Source organism: Furipterus horrens, unplaced genomic scaffold (assembly GCF_987537825.1).
Source record: "Furipterus horrens unplaced genomic scaffold, mFurHor1.1.pri manual_scaffold_2, whole genome shotgun sequence".
Taxonomy (NCBI): domain Eukaryota; kingdom Metazoa; phylum Chordata; class Mammalia; order Chiroptera; family Furipteridae; genus Furipterus; species Furipterus horrens.
Window position 1 is genome coordinate 126,269,439 of NW_028327172.1, and position 26,581 is coordinate 126,296,019.

Here is a 26,581-nt window from a genome sequence, read left to right on the forward strand (position 1 = left end):
TTTCTTTTCCTCCCCCCCGCCCCCCTTGTTACTGTTAGTCTACTTCTTGTTTACATACCTCTGGTTCAATTTTGCTCATTTGTTTGTGTTGTTCATTAGTTTCCTGTAATAGGTGACAGCATAAGGTATTTTTCTTTTGTTGCCTGGCTTATTTCACTAAGCATAATTTTCTCTAGTTCCGTCCATGTTGTTGCAAATGGTAGAAGTTCCTTCTTTCTTTCTGCTACATAGAATTCCATTGTGTAAATGTACCACAGTTTTTTGATCCACTCATCTACAGATGGGCACTTAGGTTGTTTCCAGCACTTGGCTATTGTAAATAGTGCTGCTAGGAACATTGGAGTGCATAGGTTCTTTTGAATTGGTGTTTCGGGATTTTTTGGATATAATCCTAGCAATGGAATTGCTGGTTCAAAAGGCAGTTCCATTTTTAGTTTTTTAAGGAAATTCCAAACTGTTTTCCACAGTGGCTGCACCAATCTGCATTCCCACCAGCAATGCACCAGGGTTCCCGTTTCTCCGCATCCTCTCCAGCACAAGTTGTTTGTTGATTTGTTGATGATTGCCATTTTGACTGGTGTGAGGTGGTATCTCATTGTGGTTTTAATTTGCATCTCTCTGATGGCTAGTGATGTTGAGCATACTTTCATATGTCTATGGGCCCTCTGTATGTCTTCTTTGGAGAAGTGTTTGTTCAGGTCCTTTGCCCATTTTTTAATTGGGTTGTCTGTCTTCTTGGTGTTGAGTCGTATGAGTTCTTTATATATTTTGGAGATCAATCCCTTGTCTGAGATGTCATTGGCGAATATATTTTCCCATATGGTTGGTTTCCTTTGCATCTTGCTGATGTTTTCTTTAGCTGAGCAGAAACTTATTTTATTATTTTAAAAAGACACTTTTGGTGTGGTTTAGATAAGTTTATGAATGACTTAGATTTTGATAACATTTTATGAGTTAAAAAATTTTTTTATTAGAAAGATTATTATAAATTTAGGGCTCTAATTTTCTCCAAAGAAATGTATTCATGTAATTCAGGAAGTCATAGAAGATTGCTAATGATTCTTATTCTTTATTTACACTTAAAAAAATGAAAACAAAGTTTTAATAAAAATAATATAAAGCTCTATGAAGTAAGTTAAGCTTTTTTAAATGTTTGTTTTTAGTTTAAAAAAAATTCCACTGCAGTAATAATAATCACCAAGAATCAATTTTTCACTTAAGTGGAAAGTAAGCTGCAAAGAAGTGTTTTGTGTATCCTAAATGTCAGTGCGGGGTTTCTTCAAAAACAGCACCTCATAGCAGCTGAGTTCTGAACTCAAGGTTTTGAACATGTTTTCATTATTCATAGTTACAACAGAAAAATAGTTCTTAGTTACTCAAACACCAAATGAAGATTGTGCATATTTATAATTTATCTATGGGTCAAGGGCAAATTAAAATTTAGAAAAAATATATCATAATTCTGTGATAAGGCAGTCACAAACAAAACCTGAAAAAATAATGTATCACTCTTTTTATCAAATATTATTTCTCCTTAACATTTTGCTCATGGCTGGAAAAACATTTTGAAGAACATAAACTTGTAAAATTAAATACATTGATGTCATATTCTGTAATAAAAACTATGTTCCTTAAATATGCATTTATAGAATTAAAAACAATATAAAGCTATTTTCTCTTTCTTATCATGCTAGCTCATCATTGATAATGAAACTGATAATTTTTTCAATCAGATTCAATTATTCTATTGGTCTTTATTGAGCACCTACTATGTGCAGACAGAGAAGGAAAACTCTGACTCCAAAAAACCTCCACTGCCTTGCGGCATACCTCTTCAGGGGAAAGGCTAAGGGAGTAAACCCCAACAGAAAATCCGGAGCCGGAGTCCCTAAGGCGGTTTGACGTTGTAGTCAACACCGGCAACTCCTGCGGCGCACCTGAACCCAAGCTGTATTGACTCCGTCTTTCCCTTGGACCCTTCAGCTGCGAAGAGAGGGGGGGTCTGCTGCATGGGCAACAGCAGACCCTCCATATTACCCTGCCCAGGCTCTGTAGCTTCAGCTCCACTGGAGAGGACACTCCAGCATCATCGCAAGATGTCGATTCAACACGGGAGGAGACAGATACCGTGTCACTCCCGAGTCGGACTGCACAACCATTCTCGGCGGTGCAGATAGACTCTTAAGAAGCTACACCATCGTCTCTCGAGACGGACGGCTGCCGACGACTATGTGCAGAAGGAAGATGCTAACCCCTGAAGGGAGTGAAATACACTAAGATATCTGTACCTCAACAGACCTCTACTGTCCAGTGCCACACAAATATGTTTTCAGTTCTTTGAAGGTCATCACATCCTTTTGAATGCCAAAGCCCTCACCTTTGGTTTTAGGAGTCCTGCAACATCCTAGGCCATTTAAAGGGTTGGGTCTCTTTGGAGCAGTTCAGATAAGACTCTGCAAAACCTCAACAGATGAACAGGTGTTAATTCTACTGAATGATAGGCCATAGAAAGGCAGACTGCTGTCAATAAATAAAGTGACCATACATTTTATCATCTATAAAATATAAATAATGAGGTGTTATTAATTGTGAGAAGAGGTATAAACAGGTAAGCAACAAACTTGGGACACTCCTAGGCAAACCTGGATGGATGGTCACCTTTATCATAGAAATGCTCAGCAGACACGTACAATAAGAATGTGGACCCAGGGCACACCGACCTGCAGTGCTCCCAAAAGATCACTGGTTTGATTCCCAGTGAGGGCACATGCCTGGGTTGCAGGACAGGTCCCCAGCTGGGAGTGCACGAGAGGCAATCAAACATTAATGTTTCTCTCCATCTCTTTCTCCCTCCCTTCCCCTCTCTCTAAAAATAAATAACATATTTAAAAAAAACACACACACACAAAAGTACTAGAAGGATCAAAATCAGTGAGTCCAAAAACTGTTTTGAGCAGTGGAGAAAACATCTTGATAGGTTTATTATATCAAATGGAGAGTACTTTGAAGGTGGCTGAAGTTTAAACACGTAAGAAAAAATACACAATTTTTTATAAATAAATTCAAGGTTTTGGGGACCGTTGCTGCTCTCCTACATACAGAGCTTCTTTCATTATGAGTATCACTCCCCAAATAGTATATTTTTATCCAAGGATGAACCTATAATGACACATCATAATACCCAAAGACCATAGTTTACTTTAGGGTTAACTCTTGGTTATACATCATATGAATTTCAACAAATATACAATGATATGTACATATCATTATTATACTGTACAGAGTGTTTTTACTGCTCTAAACATCATCAGTGCTTTATCTATTCATCTCTTCCTCCTCCCCACTACCACACCCAGGCAACAATTGATCTCTTTATTGTCTCTATAGTTTTGCCTCTTCCAAAATGTCATACACTTGGAATAATACAGGATATAGCCTTTTCAGATTGGCTTCTTTCATTTAGTAATATGCATTTAAGTTTTCTCCCTGTCTTTTCATAGTTCCATAGCTTATTTCTTTTCAGAACTAAATTTTCCATTGTCTGGATGTACCCACAATTTATCCATTCAACTACTGGAGAACATCTTGGTTGCCTTCAAGTTTTAGGAATTATGACTAAACATCCTATAAACACCTGTGTGCAGGCATCTGTGTGGACATGTTTTAAACTCCTTTGTGTAAACAGCAAGCAGTGTGATTGCTGGATCATGTGGTAAGAGTGTGTTCTATAGGAATTGCCATACTGTCTTTGAAACTGGCTGTGCAATTGTACATTCCCAACAGCAACGTGTGAAAGTTCTTATCCTTTGTCCTCACCAGCATTTGGTGTTGTCAGTGTTCCAGATTTTGGCATTCTAGTAGGTGTGTAGTGGTATTTCATTGTTGTTTTAATTTATATCTCATTGATAACACATGATGTAGAACATCTTTTCATATATTATTTGTCATCTGTATGTCTTCTTTGGTGAGGTATCTATTAAGGTCTTTGGTCCATTTTTTAATCTGGTTGTTTGTATTCTTCTTGTTAAGTTTTAAGAGTTCCTCATATATATTGGATAACATACCTTTATCAGATGTGTCTTTTGCAAATACATGCTCTCAGTCTGTGGCTTTTCTTTGCATTCTCTTGACATTGTCTTTCACAGGGTAGAAGTGTTTTGTTTTTTGTTTTGTTTTTAATATGCTTTATTGATGATGCTGTTACAGTTGTCCCAATTTCTTTTCCCTTTGTTGCGCTCCACCCACTGACCCTCCTCCCTCCAGTTGTCCCCCCCCCTTAGTCCATGTCTATTGGTTGTGCATATAGTTCTTCTCAACATCTTCCTGTCTACCCCACTCCCTCCTACTATGCTTCTTAATTCCTGCACCATGTCCGTCCCTTTTCCTGCTTCTCCGTCCATGCTGATCTCCCCCAATAATGTTCCTCATACCTATAATTCTTTTCCCACTCTCGTTGCCCACTTACTTTGCCTTTGTTTCAGTTCCCTAGCTTCTGTTGTTGGTTGTTGTGATACAGTTTTCATTTTAATGTTCATAGTTTTGATCCTCTTTCTCCTAGACAAGTCCCTTTAACATTTCATATAACAGTGGTTTGGATCTGATGAACTCCTTCAGTTTTACTTTGTCCTGAAAGCACTTCCTCTGCCCTCTATTCTGAATGACAGCTTTGCTGGATCGAGTAATTGTGGTAGGTTTTTGCTTTTCATGACTTCGAATATTTCTTGCCTGCAGAGTTTCTTCTGAGAATCAGCTGATAGTCTTATTGGGACCCCTTTGTATGTAATTCTCTTCTTCTCTCTTGCTGGTTTTAAGATTCTCTCTTTAACCTTAATTTTTGATATTTTGATTATAATGTGTCTTGGTGCAGTTCTCCCTGGGTCCAGTTTTTTTGGAACTCTCTGCTTCCCGGACCTGTAAGTCTATTTCCTTTCCCAAGTTAGGGAGGTTCTGCTTCATTATTTTTTCACGTAATTTTTCAATTTCTAGTTTTTCTTCTTCACCTTCTGGCAACCCTATAATTTGGATGTTGGCCCACTTATAGCTGTCCCATAGGTTTCTGAGCCTCTCCTCATTTCCCTCACTTTTCGTTTTCTCTTTCTGCACTGGTTGACTGTTTGTTCCTTCCCTATGTTCTGATTTGTTGATTTGATCCCTTGTTTTCTTTCCCTCACCACTAGTTTTGTATGTATTTTTGTTCATTTCAGCAGGATTGGCCTTCATTCCTTCCCCATCTTGTTTAAAATCTGCTGTTAGGTGTGTAAGCATTCATATAACCAAACCTCTGCCATTAGATTAGATATTTGCTGTCTGGTCAGCTGCGTGATTGGCATCTCTGTCATGATCACTGCCACCCTGACAGTTTTGTGTTTACTTTTGCTTCCTTGGTGGGGCTGTCACACCTCCTATGCTATAGGGGGTGGAGCCCCATGCACTCGTCACTACCGGGTGACCCTTCTCACCATGCTGTGGTGTTTCCTGTGGGGGTGGGGGTCCAAATGGATTCCTGTTGTTCACTCTTCGCTGAGAGACTGGGAGCCTCCTTCTCTGTCCCCACCCCTTCCAGGTCTCATAGTCCGAGGCAATGGGGGTCTGCCTTCCCCGGCATTGGAATTGCAAGCTGATGGGCTTGGTCTGCAGCCAAGGGTGCTCCCACGTGCTTCTCACCTCCCCTTAAATATGGGTGTCTGTGCTTACCTCCATCCCGCCGCCGTTGCTGTTGCTGTCACCACCAGCACAGCTTGACCTCTCCGCCCAGCTTCACTCCTCCTACCCATCCGGATGAGCACCACTTCTTTATAACTTCATACATTGGACTTCCACTTATTTTCAGGAACTTCTCATTATTTCTAATTTTGTGGTAGTTGTATCCTTCTTAGTTGTGGAGGGAGATGGAGCACGTCAGTCTAGACCTCCATCTTGGCCGGAAGTCCAGGGTAGAAGGTTTTAAATGAAGTCCAGATTATCAATTATTTCTTTCATGGATCATGCTTTTGGTGCTGTATCTAAGAAGTCATCTTTACATCCAAGGTTGTCTCGGTTTTATCTTATGTTATCTTTTAGGACTTCTGTAGTTTCATATTTTACGTTTTGGTCTATGATCATTTTGAGTTAATTTTTATGAAAGGTAGAGGGTTTGTGTTCACAGTTATTTATTTATTTTTGAATATGGCTGTTCAGTTGTTCCAGCACTATTTCTTAAAAAGATTATTTTGTTCCAATGTATTACCTTTGTTCCTTTGTCAAAGATTAGTTGATTATGTTTATGTGGGACTATCTCTGTGATTTCTATTGTGTTATATTGATCTCTGTTTGTATTCTTTTGCTAATACTTCACTGTCTTTATTGCTGGAGTTTTATAGTAAATCTTGGAATCAGGTAGTATCAGTCCTCCAACTTTGTTTTTACTCTTTCAACATTGTGTTGGCTATTGTGAGTCATACATGCTTAAAACTGGTGATGGTGGGATCTATACTTGGTTTGATTTATAAATGATGTCACAAAATAATATTTTAGAGACTTAGAGAATGATGTAGCTTATCAAGCTGTCTCCCTCTTAGGAAAATTTTAAATCATTGCATTTTAGACTCCTGGAGTAGACTAGTTAAAATATCAAAATGGTCATTTGGGTAGCAATGAATAGAATAGAACAAATGGTAAACATGTATCTGGGAGCTTTTTAGATGAGAAAAATCACATGATTGACTTCCTCAAGGGCAAATAACACAGAAATGATGGATAGGTAGATAAATAGATAGATAGATATAGATATATAGGTATAGAATGCACAGATAGGTAAATACATAGATAGATACATAGATATTAAAAAGACAACATATGTTCTGAATAGAAAAGGTAATAACATTTAAAAAAAATATATTTAACAGTATGCCAACCATTGTCTTAAATTATTTCTAGCTATTGAAATCACTCAGTGAGCTATGTAATATTATTTTGCTTCACACCTGAGTCTCAGAGAAGTGAAGTGAATTATCCATGCAGAATTGAGATTGAAATTAGATTTACTTGGCTCTAAAGCTGACCTTCTTTCCACTACGTCATGTGTTTTATCAAATGAGGAATAATTTTCACTGAATGTTTGTGTTTTGTTTAATAGCTCAGAGTATATGTCCAGCCAGAACAAAAGCACACAGCTGAATATGCTGCAAACATAACTAAAAGTGTGTTCGATTATTTTGAAGGATACTTTGCTATGGAGTATGCTCTTCCTAAATTAGGTGAGAATAATTTTTTATTTTCTTATTTTTAATATTGCTTTTGTTTTCACTTAAGTTAACTCACTTCCTCCTGTTTTATCATCCTTAGTGCTCATCCCTAAATCTTTTTATTGTATGCCTACCATATATGTCTAATACATAGTAGATGTGGAAAGATCCATTCTGGATCATCCAAGAATAATATCTATACTCTGTTATTACCTGATAAATATATAGTCTTTTATTTCCAAATAAATATTAAAGTACTGTATGTGCACAAAACTGCAGATATTGATAATGATGGAGGCAGAAGTAGCAACCTAGATCAGTTGATTTCAAAATCTGTACCCATCATAATAGCTTACATTGCTTCCCTACCATCATTGAGTTAGGAAACAAGAATAAATGACACTATCAAAGTCCCATGTGCCCCCAGTTGTATTATTGTTCAAGGCTAATTCTAGATTCTCCAGCAGTTAAAATGAAACAATGGTGCTCCTTCCATAAATATTTTTCTAATATGAGGCAGTTTTATTTTTTTAGGTAAAAATAGAGCTATAATCAAAATAGTATCAATATGACATTTCTATCAATAGCAGAAATTCCTTATTGGTAAGCTTGAGTGGATGTCTGTAGAGGTGAAATAAAGTTGACAAGAAAACAAATCAACCAACAATTGACTTTTCTATTTCTGTTTCTGCCCTTACTTTGATATAATTCCCAATGTAAAGCAACTGGAATGCCAAAATCTCTACATGGGAATGGCTGTGGCTCTAAGCAAGTTTGCAGCTACCGTAATTTCTTTTCAATGGCAGTAGATCCAATGTTTTGTTGTTGTTTTTTAATTGTGTAGCAACTATTATCAATAGAAAATGAAACAGAAACTACTTTTCATCACAATCAAAATAATGTTTACTAAAATGTTGAGTACATCAATTTAAAAGTCTTTTTTCTCTTTTTCTCACTTGTACCACCCAAGATATCTGGGAAGTGGAAATGTCACAAATTTATTTCTCTCTTCTCACTTTGTTCCTTTCTCTCCACTACTGCTACTACCACCACTACTACTGCAACTACTGCTTCTACTTCTGCTTCTACTACAACATTGACAATGACTACTACTACAACTACTACAACAACTACTATTACTACCACAACTACCCTGACTGCCATCATTGCTACTTCTACTATTGCAATTACTACAACAATGACTACTAGTACTGCAACTATTATTACTGCTATAACCACTATAATAACAACTATTACAACTAATTCTACTTTAACTACCACAATTACTACAATTACTACAAGTAATACTACAACTTGTCTTCCTCCTTGTCCTCTTCCTCCTTCTTCTTCATATTTCTATATGCATTTCAACCCTTTCATAATTGACTCTATCTTAGACTTTCCTTAGAAATGACTTCTGCATTTATTATACCCCTGAAAATTAAATTCACTGAAGTTAATTATAATGTCAATTATCAACAAAGAAACTGGGTTACGAAAAATTCCTTTTCTTCAAGCAGTAGGTGCAAATTACACTCCATAATACTATGGAAAAATTGGCCCTTGTAGGGAATACTTTCCTACCTTTTAAGTGGTATTCTTGTGAAAAAGAAAGAAAAGAACCAAACCTAAGAATGAAAATAACATGAAAAGGAAACTACAGCTATATTCTTGGCCTCCAGTTAAGATATATCCATTTTCATTCTTTTATAAAAAGCTTTAAGAATCATTATTTTAACCAGAAAAGACCTTTCTTAAATGTTAGATGAAATTTTAATTTATTTTTATTGATATGCCTCATTTAAATTCCGTGTCATGACAAAAAAATTATACTCTTATTATAGTCCATTAATTGCAGAAGCTGAACTCTGTCCAGTAATCAAGCTGAATGTTTTTTGGGGGGGATTTAACACAGAACTGATAAACACTGCCTCTTCCTGTTAGATAGTATGTCCAAAATTACAGGTCCCAGAAGAAATGAAGAATAGAGAGTTATGATTAAATTCAACATTTTAGACCTGGAAGGGAATTTAGAGCGAATACAGTCAATTTCATATTGATACAACCAATTTAATACATACAAATGGATCATAAGTTACTCAGTTCATATAAAATCAGGTTGACCTCAAATTGTACAGAGTCAGGGAAAAAAATAGAGTTTATATTTTCTAATATTCTATAACCTTACATAAGAATATATTTTTGTGAACTTGGAAGCTCTGTATGTCTAAGTCGTTATTTGAAAACTTTATTTTCTTAATATTTTACAATTTATCCCCAAAACAGATACTCTGTGTTATCTAAGTAGAAATTATTGGAAAAGCTAATAAAAAAGAAGCAAAGCAAGGAACAGAAGACACAAAATTATAGAGGACTTGAGAAGAGCATTGCCATTAGTAAAAATGTGTAATTAGTAAAAATTGTCATTAAAAAATAAGACATATTTGTATCTGGAGCCAACAGAAAAAGGTCCATGGAAATTTTGAGTGCATGAAAACTGAAAAGTTGTTTTTAGGCTTTTTAAAATACATTCATTCAAAGAACTTAAATTGGTAAGAAGTGTTATGAACAAATGGAAAGAATGTATTTCTCACTGGACTCCTTCTTTTTCCTTAGATAAAATAGCTATTCCAGACTTTGGCACTGGGGCTATGGAGAACTGGGGACTCATCACGTACAGAGAAACAAACCTGCTTTATGACCCTCAGGAATCAGCCTCCTCAAACAAGCAGAGGGTGGCCAGTGTGGTTGCCCATGAACTTGTGCATCAGGTATAGAATCATATTTGCTCATTTTAAAACACAGTTTAGACCACAGGAATAATTGAAATGAATTATAACTTAGCAAATTAAAAATAGCCAACTCAGAAAATTCTGCTTGAAAGTCTTAGTGCTGATAAACATTTTACCATCAAGAAGCATTTAAGACACATTGCTTTGCCTTTAATAAATACACAGTAGACCTTCCTCTAACTTTAAATATTCTCAGTAATACTTAAATCAAATCAAGAAAATATGGAAATCTTAAGACCATTTTGAAACCAGAAGATAAATTCTAAGAATGCCTGCCACTTCTGTGTCAAGTGACAAAATTTACATGAATAAATGAATGTATTGAAATTTTCTAGGCCTCTCTGTCAAAGGCAAAAGAATTTAACTGTCACTTTATTGCTTGTAATTTCAGTGGTTTGGAAATACTGTGACCATGGAATGGTGGGAAGACTTGTGGCTAAATGAAGGCTTTGCTTCCTTCTTTGAGTTCTTGGGAGTAAGCCATGCAGAGAAAGATTGGCAAATGGTGAGTCCTAAACACATAAACTACAAATCTCTGTTTTCTCTCATGCAGAGCAGATTGGAACACTTGGACTATCACTCTGAGTCCAAGGCCAAGTGAAGTGTGAATTGGGAATTCCCTTGAGAAAATGGGGTGGAGCCAGCTTGCTCTGCTGAACTGTACCTTGCTTAGAGACCATGCCCCGGCCCAAGAGGGCAACTGACCACCAGGATTTGAGGATATCCTTGATAGATTTACTCAGGAACATGTGACAAAGCAGGAAAAATATAGCTAGCTTAGACAATGCCAACTCTGTGTTCAAGATAACACCTGTAGTGCTAACCCTTTGAAAAATGTCTCTGCTTAATTTAATAAATAACTTACCCTACACAGGTTGCTTAAATAGTGTGGAACGATAAGAGCATAAACTTAGTAATTAGACTCAAGTTCAAAGTCTGGATGCATAATTTTTTTGATGCTTTACAGGGTATGTGACCTTGAGCAAGTTACATCCTCTTTGAGTCAGTTCTCTCATCTATGAAAGAACATTGTTCTCTATCTTGTAAACTTAAAAGCTCCCAAAACGTACATGTAATTATTATTATCATACTGTGCAATGGAGGCTTCTATGAACTCCATAAATATTTATTTCCAACAAGCTAGATCTTTTTGTATTTCTATTTAGGTGGTGAAAGTATTCTTATCTGTAGGTATGAAAGCGTAAGTGTGTAGATGTGTAAAAGTAGAGTATTACAGTTGTGTACTGTATAGACTACTGCCCTCTACTGGAAAAAATAAAAAACAATGTTAAATGTTTTGAAGCTCTTAAGAGTTCCCACAACTTTAAAAAGTGAAAAAGTTAATTTGTAACAGTTGTTTCTTTGCAAATTTAATGTACATCAGGGTTTTCAACCATGAAACTGTTGAAATTTTGGACCAGATAATTCTTCATTGTGGGCTCTTTTTCTGTGTCTTGTACAATATTTAGCAGCATCTTGGGCCTATATCTACTAGATGTAGTAGATCATCCCATTCCAGTTTTGAAACCCAAAATGACTTCCATATTTACAGATGTCCCCTGGAGGACAAAAGTGTAGTCACCTAGTTGAAACTACTCATCTATTCTGAAAATTGCTGATTTCATAATGTATTGAAATTAAGCTATATAAGTGAAAATATTGTCTTTTATTTTCTACAAAGTAATCTGATGCCCTTCTTATATCAAGATATTATAAGAAATTATAACATTTTACTATTGTTACATATAATACATAATATTTTAACATTCCAATTTCAGTGTTTCAAAATACCATTTAAATTCCAGAATAATTTAGTATGCAGCTCTTAAATGAAATTTAATCACATGATTCAACTCATTCATTCATTCCTCATTCAGTAAACACCATAAAGAACCCAAACTGAATAAAAAATTTATACCCTTAAAAAGTTCCCAAATTACTGTCTTGTGGGTGGAGGGGACGGATAAATAAAGGTGCAACATAAGAGAGCCTGGTAAGTATCACAATAATGGAGCCTCATTTCACAGGTGAAAATCTAATGCCCAGGAAGGTAATATAACTTCATTGTCACATAGACAATTAGTAGCACAGCTAAGACAAGAGTCAAATTTTCTGACACTGAGAATAGGATCCTGTCTACTTACCTAAAAGTTTTACAGGGACAGAAAAAATTAAAGTCCAAGTCAAAATGACCTTGATTGGCAGTCATCACTCTATATTCTGTAACCTTGGGTGGAAATACAGTTCTGAGTACTTGGAAGCTCTGTACTTCTAAGTCCTCATTTGAAAACTTGATTCTCTTAATTCCTCACAGTTTACCTTGATTGACAATAGTACCTTGTCTATTATAAAAGGAAATCACAAAATCAGAAAATGTAATTAATATTTTTAATTCAGGAAGGCCAATGAAGTTTTTGATTTTTTTTAGTAGCGATTTAACAGTTAGATTTTAGTATTTAATTTGATTAAGAATCAAAATAATAATAACAACTGTGTTAGGTTTTCCCTCTATGCCAGGTAATGTGCCAACTGCTTACCATGCATTAGCTCAATGAATCGGCTGCACAATTCTAGAAAGTAGATGCCATCGTTATCCTATTTAACAGTTAAGGGAACTTGTTTAAACTTACATATCGAGAAAATGGAAAAACTAAGCTTTGAACCAAGAAAGTCTGACTATAGGACTAGACTACTCAACTACTCTATTTTGCTGAGAAAACAGGACTAGAATGAAAAGATGATTATTAATTAGAACTAATTGCAAAAGTTAATGTTTTCTTCAATTAATTATGAATCATCCTAATTCCAATAATTAGTTTACAAAAATTATTTTTTAAACCCAAACATCAATTTTTGGCAAATCAACATGCTTCTTCACTTAAATCTCAGAACAACTCTGTGAGATGATATCATCATTACCATGCACAGATATGGAAACAGGGCTTGAAAAGTTTGGCATCTGTCTGAAAGTTGCACAGAAATAACAGCAACAGAACTCACAGTGGCTTGTGTCTTCTTGGCCTGTAATATAGAGGCAAAATGAAAGATGTTATAGATAGGAGATGGTAACAGAATCAATACAGACCCACTAGTGTAAAACATGATTAATTTGAACACCTGATGTTTGTTTTAAATAATCTGAGTCATTTATATTTATTTCCCCTAAGTTGTATTATATACACGATACATTGAAATATGAAGCAATATAAAAAAAGTACTATATTTCTTTGGTTCATTCTGTGATTTTAGCGGGACCAGATGTTACTTGAAGATGTACTACCTGTACAAGAGGATGATTCCTTGATGTCTTCACACCCGATTGTTGTCACTGTGTCGAATCCTGATGAAATAACATCTGCTTTTGATGGAATATCCTACAGCAAGGTGGGGAAAATATAGCATTGTTTTTAATATCTTCCTGCTTAGTGGTTTTTTTTTTAATAAATGCCTAAAAATGGTGGTAAGATGGTTAGACTATGTAATGGGTTTTAGAAACGGTGTAGAACTTATTCTGAGTGTTGAATATTCAATAGCTCCTATTCTTTAATGGAAATGTACGGTGCTGATAATTGTGTCAAGATTTTGATTCATATTTTTAAAAAATTTTTCTACTTTTGTTTATAACAGCTCTCATTCTGCTAACTGAACATTTAAACTTTGAGCATCAAATTTAAAATTGTTTTATTTAATTTTTTAAAAGACAGTAAAACTTTTTCTGCACATGTAGTCAATGAGAAATGCCATATATGTGGACTCATTTTATAAAAGAATTCTTTAGTGCTTCTGGTATTTAAATCCAACTCAGTTACTTTGATCTAATTTTAGATAACATTTAATGATGACTTTGTTAACATATAAATGAGGCATTTTCATAATTTTATGAAAAGTTGCTGAAAATTTATAGTGACCCGAAGTTTTATGTTACCCATTTTCTTTCACAATGTCTTCTATAATTTCTCCTCTAAACATATTCATACCTGAATGCAGCATAATTTTGTCATTTTCCACCTCAGCATCTCAGAGTTTACCCACTACATTAAGCCGCTCAAAAGCCACTGGAAACTAATACATTTTGATACCTAAAGTTTTATGTAAGATAAGACATTATAATTACTAAAGTGTATATTAGATAAAATTGACTGGAGTGAGCTCTGGCAGGCACATGCATGCTCTCTCTCCCTTCTCTCCTCTCTCAAATGAGAATAAAATAAACCTTAAAAAAAATGACTTGAGTAAAACAAAAAGCTTTCTATCAATATATATGCTAGTATCTGAAATGTATAGCATCATCTTTTATGTCTTTTTTTCTCATATTATTCTTATGGCATTTTTTAGGCTTCCTTTATTTATTTTTCTTTCACATTGTCAGTGATTCTTTTTTATCTTTTTGTTAAAATGAAAGTTTCCAATGCAGAGTATATTCTAATAACTCACAAGGTGAAGTTTATATTTATTGAGTCAGTTTTTTCCCGAGTCCTGGATACTCCATGGGTTTAAGATATTAGGTCTGAAATAAATCAATATTTATAATCCTTCTACTGTGTACGAAAATAATTTATAGTACTCAATAAATTTTAATAAAAATTACTAACTTAAATGTTTTTCTGGTCAGTTACTTGAAAATTTTGATTTAAAATTCTATTAATAGGAAAATTTAGTACTAATATTATAACATGTGAAAAGAATGTAGACAGCAGGGTAGTGATCAGAGTCTTCAGACTAAAGAAAACCCAATGAGATAAATCACTCCTGAAGGGAAGGATTGTATACCTAAAATATACATCTAGCTTATGAAACTATTTGACAAGCTAATTTCTCAAATATCTACTTTGTTAAATAAAGTTCTTTTTTCAAGTATTTAAATATACTTTATGAATAATCAAAATTTTATTCTGAAACTTTTCTTTATTCATGAAAGAGCAAAATATTTCTAAAACTTTCTTTCCTTTTTCATTAGGAAAGCCCCCTCTGCTGATTCATTTGGTGAAGTGCAATAATTACTGAACTTCAGTGCCATTTTATCGATTTCTCTTTACCTTTAAGTTATTTCAGAAACACATGGAGTGTGCCAAGTGGTATTTTTACCCTAAAATCACAAATCTTAACCATGTAATTTAGCAGAGCCATCTTCAAGAAATCTCACAAATATAATCATGAAACACTAGTCACAGTAGTATTTGTCCCTTATGTATCTTTTATTAGATTAATTTCTCATTGTTTTCCATCATAGGGAGCTTCCATTCTGAGAATGCTTGAAGACTGGATAACACGAGAGAAATTTCAAGAAGGATGTCGGGTATGATTTATTATTTTTAATGACAGTAAAAGTAAATTACACTGATATGTGGCTGATGAATGTTAAGATATATGATGAATTAAGGGAAATTCCCTTTTTATTTTCCTTAGTCAAGGATAGATAACACAGAAAAACATTAAAAAGTGGCTTTACAGCCACTTAAGTGCCTACATTGTGTCAGCAATTACCACGTGGCAGAGGTTTCATGGAGAATTTTAAACAGATTACTTCATTATTATTTTTTAATCCTTTACATATGTATCATCAGTCTGCTGGGCTGCCATACCAGAACACCAATACCACAAAAGGGGTGGCTTAAACAACAGACACTTACTTTCTCACAGTTCTGAAGGCTGAGGAGTCGAAGATGTAGGTGCCACCATATTCAGATTTGGTGAGGGCTGTCTTGCTGGCTTGCAGACGCCTGCCTTCTCACTAGGTCCTCATATGGCAGAGACATTTAAACCTAAATACCTCCCAAAGGCCTCATTTCCAAATACCCTTACACGGACATTGAGGATCAAGGCTTTAATGTATGAATTTCTGGGGGAGACAATTTAGTCCACAGCAACATGACAGAAAAATGTAAACCTATCTATTAAAGTCTTCTCTTAACAATTTTAAGGAAGACTTTTTCCTTACTATTGGATTTCAAAGTGGTCAAAACAAACATCTCTATTATGATGGAGTCAGTGAATAAAAAGGGCCTGTTTCCTTTTGGAAATGGAAATGACAATAAAGTTTCTAAAGCATTTCACATATCTCACTTAAGCTTATTACTCCCACTAGATGTTTCTGTTTCATTCTGTTCTTCTGGCAGACTCTAAGCCAACTCTCTCAGGGTCTTCTATTACCAAAGTAACTACAGTGTGTCCCTAATGCTGTCTGTAGGCTGGCCCTGTTGCAGCCTAGAGATGGAAATGTCTTTGCTAGTGTTTGCCTTCTGCCTCCACCCTCCCTACTCTGACACACCAGGTAGTTAGACAGAGCACTGATGACCGCACCCAGCCCATAAAGCAGAATGCAGGTCTGAGCAGTGGCCCTGCTAGCTTTCCCAAAGAGTACAGGGACAGTGATTCCCATAACTCTCACTACCACCAAGTCTGCTTATGTGGCATTTAGGACTGTGTCTACCACCCGAAAAGGAAATGGTCCCCTTCTACCCAGTGCTAAAATTCCCAGGTGACGATTAAAGTAAGAAATAAGCCCAAGCTTCAGGAAGTATTCAGGGAGTACATCAATACCTTTTCCTCCTGTCCATTAATAAAGTATGCTGTGTGGGCATTAGGTGGAGAGGGAGAAGCTATGTGCTTGTTCTTATATGTACATTAGAACATCTTGTAAACTTTCCATCAGCTTCAAACTCAAATTTCATATCTTCTCTCACTGTAAGCACCTTCAGTGAGAAACTGTCACCCATATCTTTGCATATACGCCAGTGCCTAGTAGAATGCATTATGCATGTTAGGTGATCCCAAAGTGTTTTTGAATGAATGAGTGAATAGTCTATGGTAAGTAATATAGAATATAGAAATAAACAGACAATTCCTTTTTAAAAAATTAAGTTAAAATTCCATTTGCATAGATTCCATTCCAAATTAAACTAATGAAGAACACATTCTTGGACTCCTCAATACTAACTTTAAATTAAATGCTTTTTCATGTTAACATGAAATCTTTAAAAGTGAATAACTATTCTAATAATTCAATAATACTGTTGCATTTTCTTTAGCCCAGTATCTGTGGTATAATTAATTAAAAACCCAGTCCTGTCTAAAACTAATATTTTTCAAGTTAAAACTGAATTTCTTCACTTTAACTGTGACTACAGATCACACCAGAAGCTAATTAGAAAGAATAGATATTAATTTTTCATACTATTATAGTGCTGTGAACTGAATTTATAACAAAACAAAATGTGAAACAGCAACTCTTTTCCTCCAATCTTCAAACACTAACTAAAAGTTGAAAATAGTATATAATCAATGTAGGCCACACTGAATGAGCCTCAATAAGCCTCAATAAGCTTTTGAACCAATTGAAACCTTCCATCACATAGTTCAAGTATCCAAACAGAATTCTTCCTTAAATTATCATCATAATCTGTGACATTGTTCAAGATCTTTCCCTTGCAAATACTAACTTTATGCCCAAAATTACCCTTTATTAGCTAACCAGGTATGGCACTAAATCTGGGGATGGCCAGCTCTCTCTTCTCTTTTGTGCTCATCACCTTTCCCCAAGTGCAAATTAGACAGCAAAGCAGGTGCAGAATGAGGGGAAATAGGAGACAAACCATCAACTGGAAAATCTTTAAGGCTGTGCTCGTACAGAAAAAAAAGCATAATAGATAATAGGGCCTTCATAACAGTATATGGTCATGAAATATTTAGAAGTTAAGAAATATATTCATCCTTTCTTTTTCTCCTAGTTATCAGTAGTATCCCTGATAACACAGGAATGGCTCAGCTGGAAAATATTCATTCCCTTCCTACAATACTAGTAATAGAAATGGTCCTTTCCTTTGGTGCTCACTGAGACCAGCTAGTGAGGGACTATTATTGGTTGAACTAGGTCATCATAAAATTTTGACTGGAATTGTGAACTTTCAAGGTGAAAAAGAAAATTTCTTAATATGGAACATTCAGAAGTACAAATCTAGAAAATATTGAGTACCTCTTTTGCACTTATTTTATATTGTTATTTTGTATTAGTTTCAAGCATACTGCATAGTGGTTAGACAATCATGTGCTTTACAAAGCATTCCTTCTGATATTTCCAGTGTTCACCTGGCACCATACATAATTATTACAGTGTTATTGACTATATTCTCTATGCTGAACTTTACATCTCTGTGACTATTCTGTAACTACCAATTTTTACTCAATCCCTTCAGCCTTTTCACCCAGCCCCCCAACACCACTCCCCTATGCAACCATCAGTCTGTTCTCTGTATCTATGGGTCTGTTTCAATTTTGTTTATTTATTTTGTTTTTTAGATTCCACATTTAAGTGAAATTATATAGTATTTATCTTTCTTTGACTGACTTATTTGACTTAGCATAATATCCTCTAGGTCCATCTGTACTGTCACAATTGGTAAGATTTCATTTTTTTTATGGTCAAGTAACATTCCATTGTATATATGTACCACAGCTTTTTTATCTACTCATCTATTGGTGGACACTTGGGTTGCTTCCATATCTTGACTATTGTAAATGATGCTGCAAAGAACATAAGGTTGAATATATTCTTTTAAATTAAAGTTTTGGGTTTCTTCAGATATATACCCAAAAGTGGAATTGCTGGGTCATGAGTCAGTTACATTTTTAACATTTTAAGGACGTTCCATACTGTTTTCCGCAGTGGCTGCACAAATCTGTATTCCCACCAACAGTGCACAAGAGTTCCCTTTTCTCCACATCCTTGTCAGCACTTGTTCTTTGTTGACTTATTGATGATAGCCATTCTGACAGGTGAAAGGTGATATATCATTGTGGTTTGAATTTGCATTTTTCTCATTATTAGTGATGTTGAGCATCTTTTCATATGTCCATGGGCCATCTGTGTGTACAAAATGAGTACCTTTTAATATACTGTTCATATAAATGTCCATTTAGCCTCTAGATCAGTAGAAGCAAGAAAATACAATTTAAAAAAATAGCAAAAACTATAGTGATAAAAATCACACAAACTGGTCCAGGATTCAGAATTCTTTTTAAGGTGATCTCAGGCAAATATCTTCACCTCTTTAAGCACCATTTTCCTTTGCCCCTCCCTCCAAATGTGTGAGATGTATTAAATAATATTTAAGGTCCCTTCCACTTCCAAGATTGCTTCTTTCTAAGCTCAAGACATTGTGAAAATACAAATAAACACCTCTAAATTAATTTTAAGAAGCTACTAGTCGCTAGAACTTGTCATTAACAGATATCTATGGTTATAATTATTACTATTCTGAGTAAACAATTATTTTATTAAGATAAAGTGAATGATTTGTGCAAACTCTAGAATGAATACCTGAAATTGGCAGAGAGTATGTCCTTGTCTTTCTTCTCCCTTCCTTTGCCTGCCCTCCAGTGGCAAAGCTGGTGGACTAATTGGAAGAACAAATCTGAAGGCCGCATTCCAGACTGGCCTAAGCCCTTTCAGGCTGCATGGAGCAGTCTGCTAATACTGCTTTTATCTCTTTATGCCTAAAGAGGAGAGGAATTTAAAAGATAATGTGAATTAGGTACAGCATTTCCTGAAAATTAGAGCAACTTAGAGTAAAATTTATATGTGGAAATTCAACCACTAGTTATTTTCTTTGAAGGCTCACAGAATACTAAAGAAGCTTCTGTTTCTATCTAAGTGGGACAGTACTAGAGAGCAACAGAGGACAGACGCAGTGGGAGCTTTGCGAGGATTCCTGGAGAACCACCAGCAGGGCTCAGTTCTGAGGTTAGGAGAAGACTGGGAATGTTCTCTAGGGAGCTGTCACATTACATTGAAAACTCATATGTAGAGAGTTTCTTGCGAATATAATTGCAAAAAGAAAAGTGTTCTAGTTAAAAATTTGTATTTTAAAAATATTTGAAGAGTGAAGACTTATTTAAAGTGAATAATCTCCCCAATTTATCCACCATTGAAATTTTCATTATTCAAAAATTTGTATATTCTTTTCTGTAGAGCAGGGGTCTACAAACTATTGCCTGTGGGCAAAATGTGGCCTACCATTCAGTTTTGTAAGATCTGAAAACAAAATTATTTCTAAATTTTTTAATGGCTAAAAAATTTTTTAAAAAGAAGATTATTTCATGACACAGAAAAGTTACGTGGCACTCAATTATCAGTGTGCATAAATAAGGTTTTATTGGAAGACAGCCATGCTCATTCATTTAGATATTATCTATGGCTGCTTTTCTGCTATGGAGGCAGAATTGAGTCATTGCAACAGAGATTTTTATGGCCCACAATGCTTAAAATCATTGCCGTATAGGTTTTTATAGAAAAAAAAAATTGCAGAGCCGTGGCTTGGAGCCAAGCTTCCTTGTTTTATGTTTGCATATCACTTCAATTATTCATATGTATGATGGGGGTCATATAGTGCCTGAGATGAGAAAAAAACACTATGAATGAAGGTAAGGGAGGCAGCCAGTAGTAGACAGGTTAACACCACTAAATAAAGATCACAGAATTATGGATCTCTCTTCATAGTGGTTCAGAAATGTTATGGACTGTAGACTGTTTGCTGAACACTCAACTCCACTGAAATATCTTATATTACTTGTCTTGAAAAAATGAAACTCTTTCTCTTGTTCACAATTCCATTAGACAAAAACAAACAAAAAACTGTCTCATTAATAAAAAAAATTTCTTATGCTTTGCAAATAAGTTATTGTTTGTGTAGCGTTTTTATAGGTTAAAAATATTTTTCATACAGTATATCATTTGATTTTCATTCTAGGTACATTTGCTATATTATACATTTGTGTGAAATATGTCTAGAAGTTCAGGTCATGTTGTGAAAGTATGAGAAAAGCAAACATTGACTCCTAAAGAACTTGTTCTCTTTCAAATACAGACTTATTTGAAAAAATACAAATTTAAGAATGCAAAAACTTCAGATTTTTGGGGAGCACTTGAAGAGGTAAGGAAGGGCATATTCCTAAATATTTCTTTGTTATAATAACAAGTGAATTATCAATAATTCCTTTATCTGATTCTTTATCGCATGTTTTTAAAATCTTAGGCAAGTAATCTACCAGTGAAAGAAGTAATGGACAGCTGGACTAAACAGATGGGTTATCCTGTACTTAATGTGCAAAATACAAAGAACATTACACAGAAACGCTTTCTATTGGACACAAGAGCTAATTCTTCTCAGCCACCTTCAGATCTTGGGTAAGGGTCTATAATGCATTTCAAGAGGAAAGCAGAAATTTGATGGAAATAATGGTCATTTCCTTAGATCTTGCTCTTCAGTGCATAATTGATTGGTGATAATATAAAAGCACGGTGTCTTTGGGAAAACATAGGCATTTAAAAATAGCTCAGTGGTCTCCTCATTCAAAATGCATCAAAGTCCTGTTCGTCCCAAATATGAATGAATAAAGAAATAGAAGTGCTGAAAGAAATACAATTATAAAAGTAAAGAAAATAAAGGAAAGGGGCTATATGTACCAGAGAATTCTAGAAGGAAAGCAGAAGGAGAAATATTGATAAAATACAAACTAAGGAAGATGCAGCCCATGGAAAGAGATGTACAGTGTAACTGAAAGCTGATCTCCCCTTTCCCTAGACAGGCTCTGGACTCAGTGTCAACATGAACAGTTGGGGGCAGGAGTGAGAAATTAGGCTGAAAATAAGGCAACTAATTTGAAGTATAGACTCAGGACATTGTGCCATCAGAACTTCCCCTCCACTTTCCCTTTATCAACTGCTATCCTTTCCTCTGTACAGAGTTCTCAGATGTCTGGCAATAACCCAAGGCAAAATTCCAGAGGGCTTTTTTTTTTTTTCCTAAAGAAATGAACTTAGTCAGTAAGGAAAAGCTAAGGATTTCCCTTAGGTTAAGACGTCCAGAGTAAAGTTTCCCTCATTATGGTAGGATGGATAAGTCCCCTCATTCATCCACAGAGCTCTTAGTCAGACTTCCTGTTTATTGGAAAAGACAGTGTCAAAAACATAACTCCTGCCCTGGCCAGGTAGCTCAGTTGGTTAGAGCGTTGTCCCCATACTCCTGGTTGTGGGTTTGATCCCTGATCAGGGCAGATACAAAAATCAACCAATAACTGCATAAATAAGTGAAACAATGAATCAATGTCTCTGTCATACACATATATGTAATTCCTTTCTCACAGTAGAAGGGTTACATACAAGACATCAAGAATAATCAATTTTGTCCTTTCTTAAATATGAAAGGATAATCAAGGATAAAAACAAACACATGAAAAGAATCTAAAAGCATAAAATGTGAAATCCCACCTGAATGAACAAAACACCTGTCTCTTTAAGAAATATAATTGAGGCCCTGGCTGCTGTGGCTCAGTGGATTGAGCGTCGGCCTGCAAGCCAAGTGTCAATGGTTCAATTCCCAGTCAGGGCACATGACTAGGTTGCACATCGGGTCCCCAGTTGGGAGTGCAAGCAAGAGGCAACCATGCAGTGATGTTTCTCTCCCTCTCTTTCTCCTTTTCCCCTCTAAAAATAAATAAATAAACAAGCAAATAAATTATTTTTTTTAAAGAAATATAATTGAGGAAATAGAAAATAGATTTATGGAATAGGGTGAGAGATCAAAAAACTATTCTATCCATTAACTAAGAGCAGAATAACTTTGAAAGGACAAAATGAGAACATGAAAGATCTCTGGAAGATTAAGTTTTGGGATGTAAAAAAATTAATAGACCAACTAGAAATAAATTTGGGGAATTCTCTAAAAATATAAGGCAAACTCCTATAGAACTGGCAAATAGACAAATATGGACAGTCTAGCAGCCAACTAATAGAAGTCTCACAAAAATAGAAACAGAGAAACTTGAGGGGCAAGTTATATCAAGAAATAATAAAGGACACAAGTATTCTGATTAAAAGGCCCCACTGAGTACACATGTCTTTGTATCGAGTTCACACATACCTAACTACAGCCTTATAAAATTTCAGAGGACAAGGATGCATGAGTTAGTGTGGCATTAGACTTCTTCACAGCAACCCTGAATGTAAGAAGAATATGGGGCAATCTTCTAAAATGGTGAGGTAAAAAATACTTTCAGCCTCTCATTCTCTACCCAGTGAAACTAAACCAAATGCAAAAAAGCACAGTAAAGACATTTTCAGACACGCAGTACCAGAAAATGCTTTCCACACAGCACTTCTTATAAGTTACTAAGACTGCATTCCAGGAAGTTTGGAAGCAGGAAAGAATAAAAATATAAGTGTATCAATAAAAGATAAAGAGATGAGATCCAGGAAACAGTGCATCCAACCTAAGAAAGCCATGAAAGGAAATGCAGGCTGACAGTTATCCAGGGTGCTCAGTGTCATGAGTCAAAGCAGATGACTGGGGTAATGTAGGAGACCTCCAGGAAAAAGAGTGATTGGGAGGATGGGAAAACTTGAAGACTTGATGAAGGCCCATAATTTTGCTCAACTATAAAGAGATAAATAATTAATTGTTATATGTAAAAATTATGGTAAAAATATGAAGCAGGTAGAATGATTTCATGCCATTAGTAAAGTATAAGAAAAAGAGGTTTATTTGACCCTTATGTTAGGATGTTAGGGGAAATTTTATTTACTTAAGTGACTCTTGGACTTGAAATTAGACTGTAGAGAAGGACGTATGAGGTCTGTCTGTAGAAAGTCCAGCCATTGTTAATATAACAGGAACAGTTTTCACAACTTTGATGTAACCTGGCAGCCAAGGAGAGTGGACTGGAATGCACATGTATGAACAATGATGACTTCACTGTACTAGTCAGTGAGAGTGGCAGGTACCATTGAGTGAGCACAGGTACTGTGTGGCCATCACATTCAAATGACTGAGTGAGTAGAGCAGTGAATCTGCATCAAATTTTGTGTTAAGCGTGAACATTCCTCCATGGAAATCATCCAGTTTCAGCCATGCTAATTTTCATTATCCCTTCTTTCAACTTCTTAATACAGTTTGGGTAGAAAAAAAATTTGCATCCACCCCAACTCAAGTGGCCTCTAATCTCCACTGCTTGATTTCCACTGAAAAGACTTTTCACCCTCTTTATCTTTTGTAATAGTCTCCGTGACCTTATTTTATAGTCACATGTATAAATCATCACAGATCAATTATTCAGTAGCAATTAGGATAACATGAGGAAGGAAAATTATAGTGTATGAAGAAGATGTCTCAGAAAGCATTTCATTTAATAACTATAACCACCTTTCTTTATAGTTACTGTTTTATGTTCTAGCAAATTAGATTGGCCAAATTTAATACTGCTAGAGCCTTTAGATATTAAAATTTAAAAGTATTTCTCTCTGTGACACAAAGTTCCATTTGGAAGTTTTAGAGTAATTATTTTATCCTGTCATAAGTATCCACTGATAAGCTGAGCCTGAATTTATGGGCAGATCCGGACGTGTGGTTGGGTAGGGAGTGCTACAGAGGACTTTTTTCTTGAGGAAGTGATATTTAAGCAGAGTAAACTGGTGTGTGGGTTTGTTCAAAACAGAAGCTACAACATGTCTAAGGGCTGCAGAGTTAAAAACGAGCATTATATATATAACATGCAACACTCGTTGAGAAGTTTCTAAGTAGCTGACACTATTTTAAACACTTTATGGTGTATTATTATAATGGATAGGGAAACGGAAGCAGAAAATGATTAAATAATTTATGCAGTGTTACCTAGTGTATAAGTGATGGAGCCTTGATTTGAATGCAGGCAGTCTGGCCCCAAGAAACTGAGCAATAGAGAGGCACTGGGAAGAGTGGTGGGAGATGAAGCAGAGAGGAAGGCAGATGCCTGGCATGCAGACATTAAAGACTTTGAACAATAGTGTATTAATTTGAGGACTTTAAGGAGAGAATTGGTGAATTCCATTTCCATTTCAAAGTTCCCCTCTGGCTGCACTGTGGAGAACAGATCAGAGGGCCAAGAGTGGGACAGGGGGACTGGTTAGGACAATACTATGGGGAGATAGGAGAGGTGATGGAATGACCTGCTGCTCTGAGAGAGTGGCTGGAAGGGTGTGACCAATGTTTCAAAGATTAGGCCAAGCTAAAAGTCCTAGTTAAACAATGTTCAGGGAATTGAATTAGATGAATTTTATAAAAACAATCTCCTTTTAGAATATTGTTGTGAGTGTTCCTAGCCATATTTCTAAAGAAATGAAAGATCTTTACAGAAAAACTTTGTGATATGTACTCTTTGCCATAACAGAATCTGTTTTCTGGCTTCTGATTCTGAACTTTGGGAATTAAATCACACTAACAGCACACTCAGGTGTTTGCAAAAATTTAAATTGGCAAAATACTTTCTGCCCATGGCCTCAGAGAATGAAGAATACAAGAATTATTAAATTAACTACTTTCAAGGTGCTAGTTGAACTGGAGAAATACTGAGAAAGCCAGTGGTTCTCCCCTGTGGAGGTTTGTTCCCAGCATCCCCTCTGGGAAATCTCAAGCAGTTTGCTCTCCCAGAGTGAAGGAAATTCATATAACTGGATATCTTATTATAATCCAACTTCCAAAAATTAATAATTCTCTCCAAAAAAAAAGGAAATTTGAGTTCCTAGACTAAATGAGATCAGAGAGTAACTGTGTATACTTATCTTTTGTTTATTTTGAAAAGCAAAAATTATGATATCAAATGCTTTCTTTTCACTCTTTCCTCTGTAGTATACGAATGCATTGAAACATAGAGGTGAATTGTTATCAACATAATAAAGTCTTTGATTGTCCTATTTTTTTAAATAAATATTTTATTGTTCTATTACAGTTGTCCCAATTTTTCCCCCTTTTCTGTCCTCCAGCCAGCCCTCCACTGGCTTTCACAGTCAATCCCCACCCTGTTGTCCATGCCCATGGGTCATTCATACATGTTCCTTGACTAGTCCCTCCCCCTTCTTTCCACCATTACCCCCTCCCTCCTCTCTTTTGGTTGCTGTCAGTCTGTTCTTTGTTTCCATGCCTCTGGTTCTATTTTGCTCATTTGTTTGTTTTGTTCATTAGGTTTCTCTTATAGGTGAAGTCATATGATATTTGTCTTTTCATTTAGCATAATATTCTCTAGTTCCATCCATAATGCTGCAAAAGATAGGAGTTTCTTCTTTCTTTCTGCTGCATAGTATTCCATTATGTAAATGTACCACAGTTTTTTGATCCACTCATCTACAGATGGGCACTTAGCCTGTTTCCAGCACTTGGCTATTGTAAATAGTGCTGCTATTGACACAGTGGAGCACAGGTTCCTTTGAATTGGTGTTTCGGGATTCTTAGGGTATGGTCCCAGCAGTGGAATTACTGGGACAAAATGCAGTTCCATTTTTAGTTTTTTGAGGAAATTCCATATGGTTTTCCACAGTGGCTGCACCAGTCTATATTCCTACCAACAGTGCACTAGGGTTCCCTTTTCCCCACATCCTCGCCAGCACCTGTTGTTTGTTGATATGTTAGTGATGACCATTCTGACCAGTGTGAGGTGGTATCTCATTGTGGTTTTAGTTTGCATCTCTTATGGCTAGTGATGTTGAGCATCCTTTCATATGTCTATGGACCCTCTGTATGTCCTCCTTGGAGAAGTGTCTGT

General features: G+C 35.6%; 1 protein-coding gene across 1 annotated transcript in view; it reads left to right on the forward strand.

Annotated features, from left to right (window-relative positions):
* The window catches only part of ENPEP (glutamyl aminopeptidase), a 93,817-nt gene that overhangs the window by 30,495 nt on the left and 36,741 nt on the right, over positions 1 to 26,581 (forward strand). Inside the window, exons 4-10 of the mRNA XM_090266420.1 lie at positions 7,115 to 7,235; positions 9,840 to 9,994; positions 10,407 to 10,520; positions 13,265 to 13,399; positions 15,246 to 15,311; positions 20,878 to 20,943; positions 21,046 to 21,197. Coding sequence (XP_090122546.1) covers positions 7,115 to 7,235; positions 9,840 to 9,994; positions 10,407 to 10,520; positions 13,265 to 13,399; positions 15,246 to 15,311; positions 20,878 to 20,943; positions 21,046 to 21,197 — 809 coding nt within the window. The remainder of the gene's footprint in view (positions 1 to 7,114; positions 7,236 to 9,839; positions 9,995 to 10,406; positions 10,521 to 13,264; positions 13,400 to 15,245; positions 15,312 to 20,877; positions 20,944 to 21,045; positions 21,198 to 26,581) is intronic.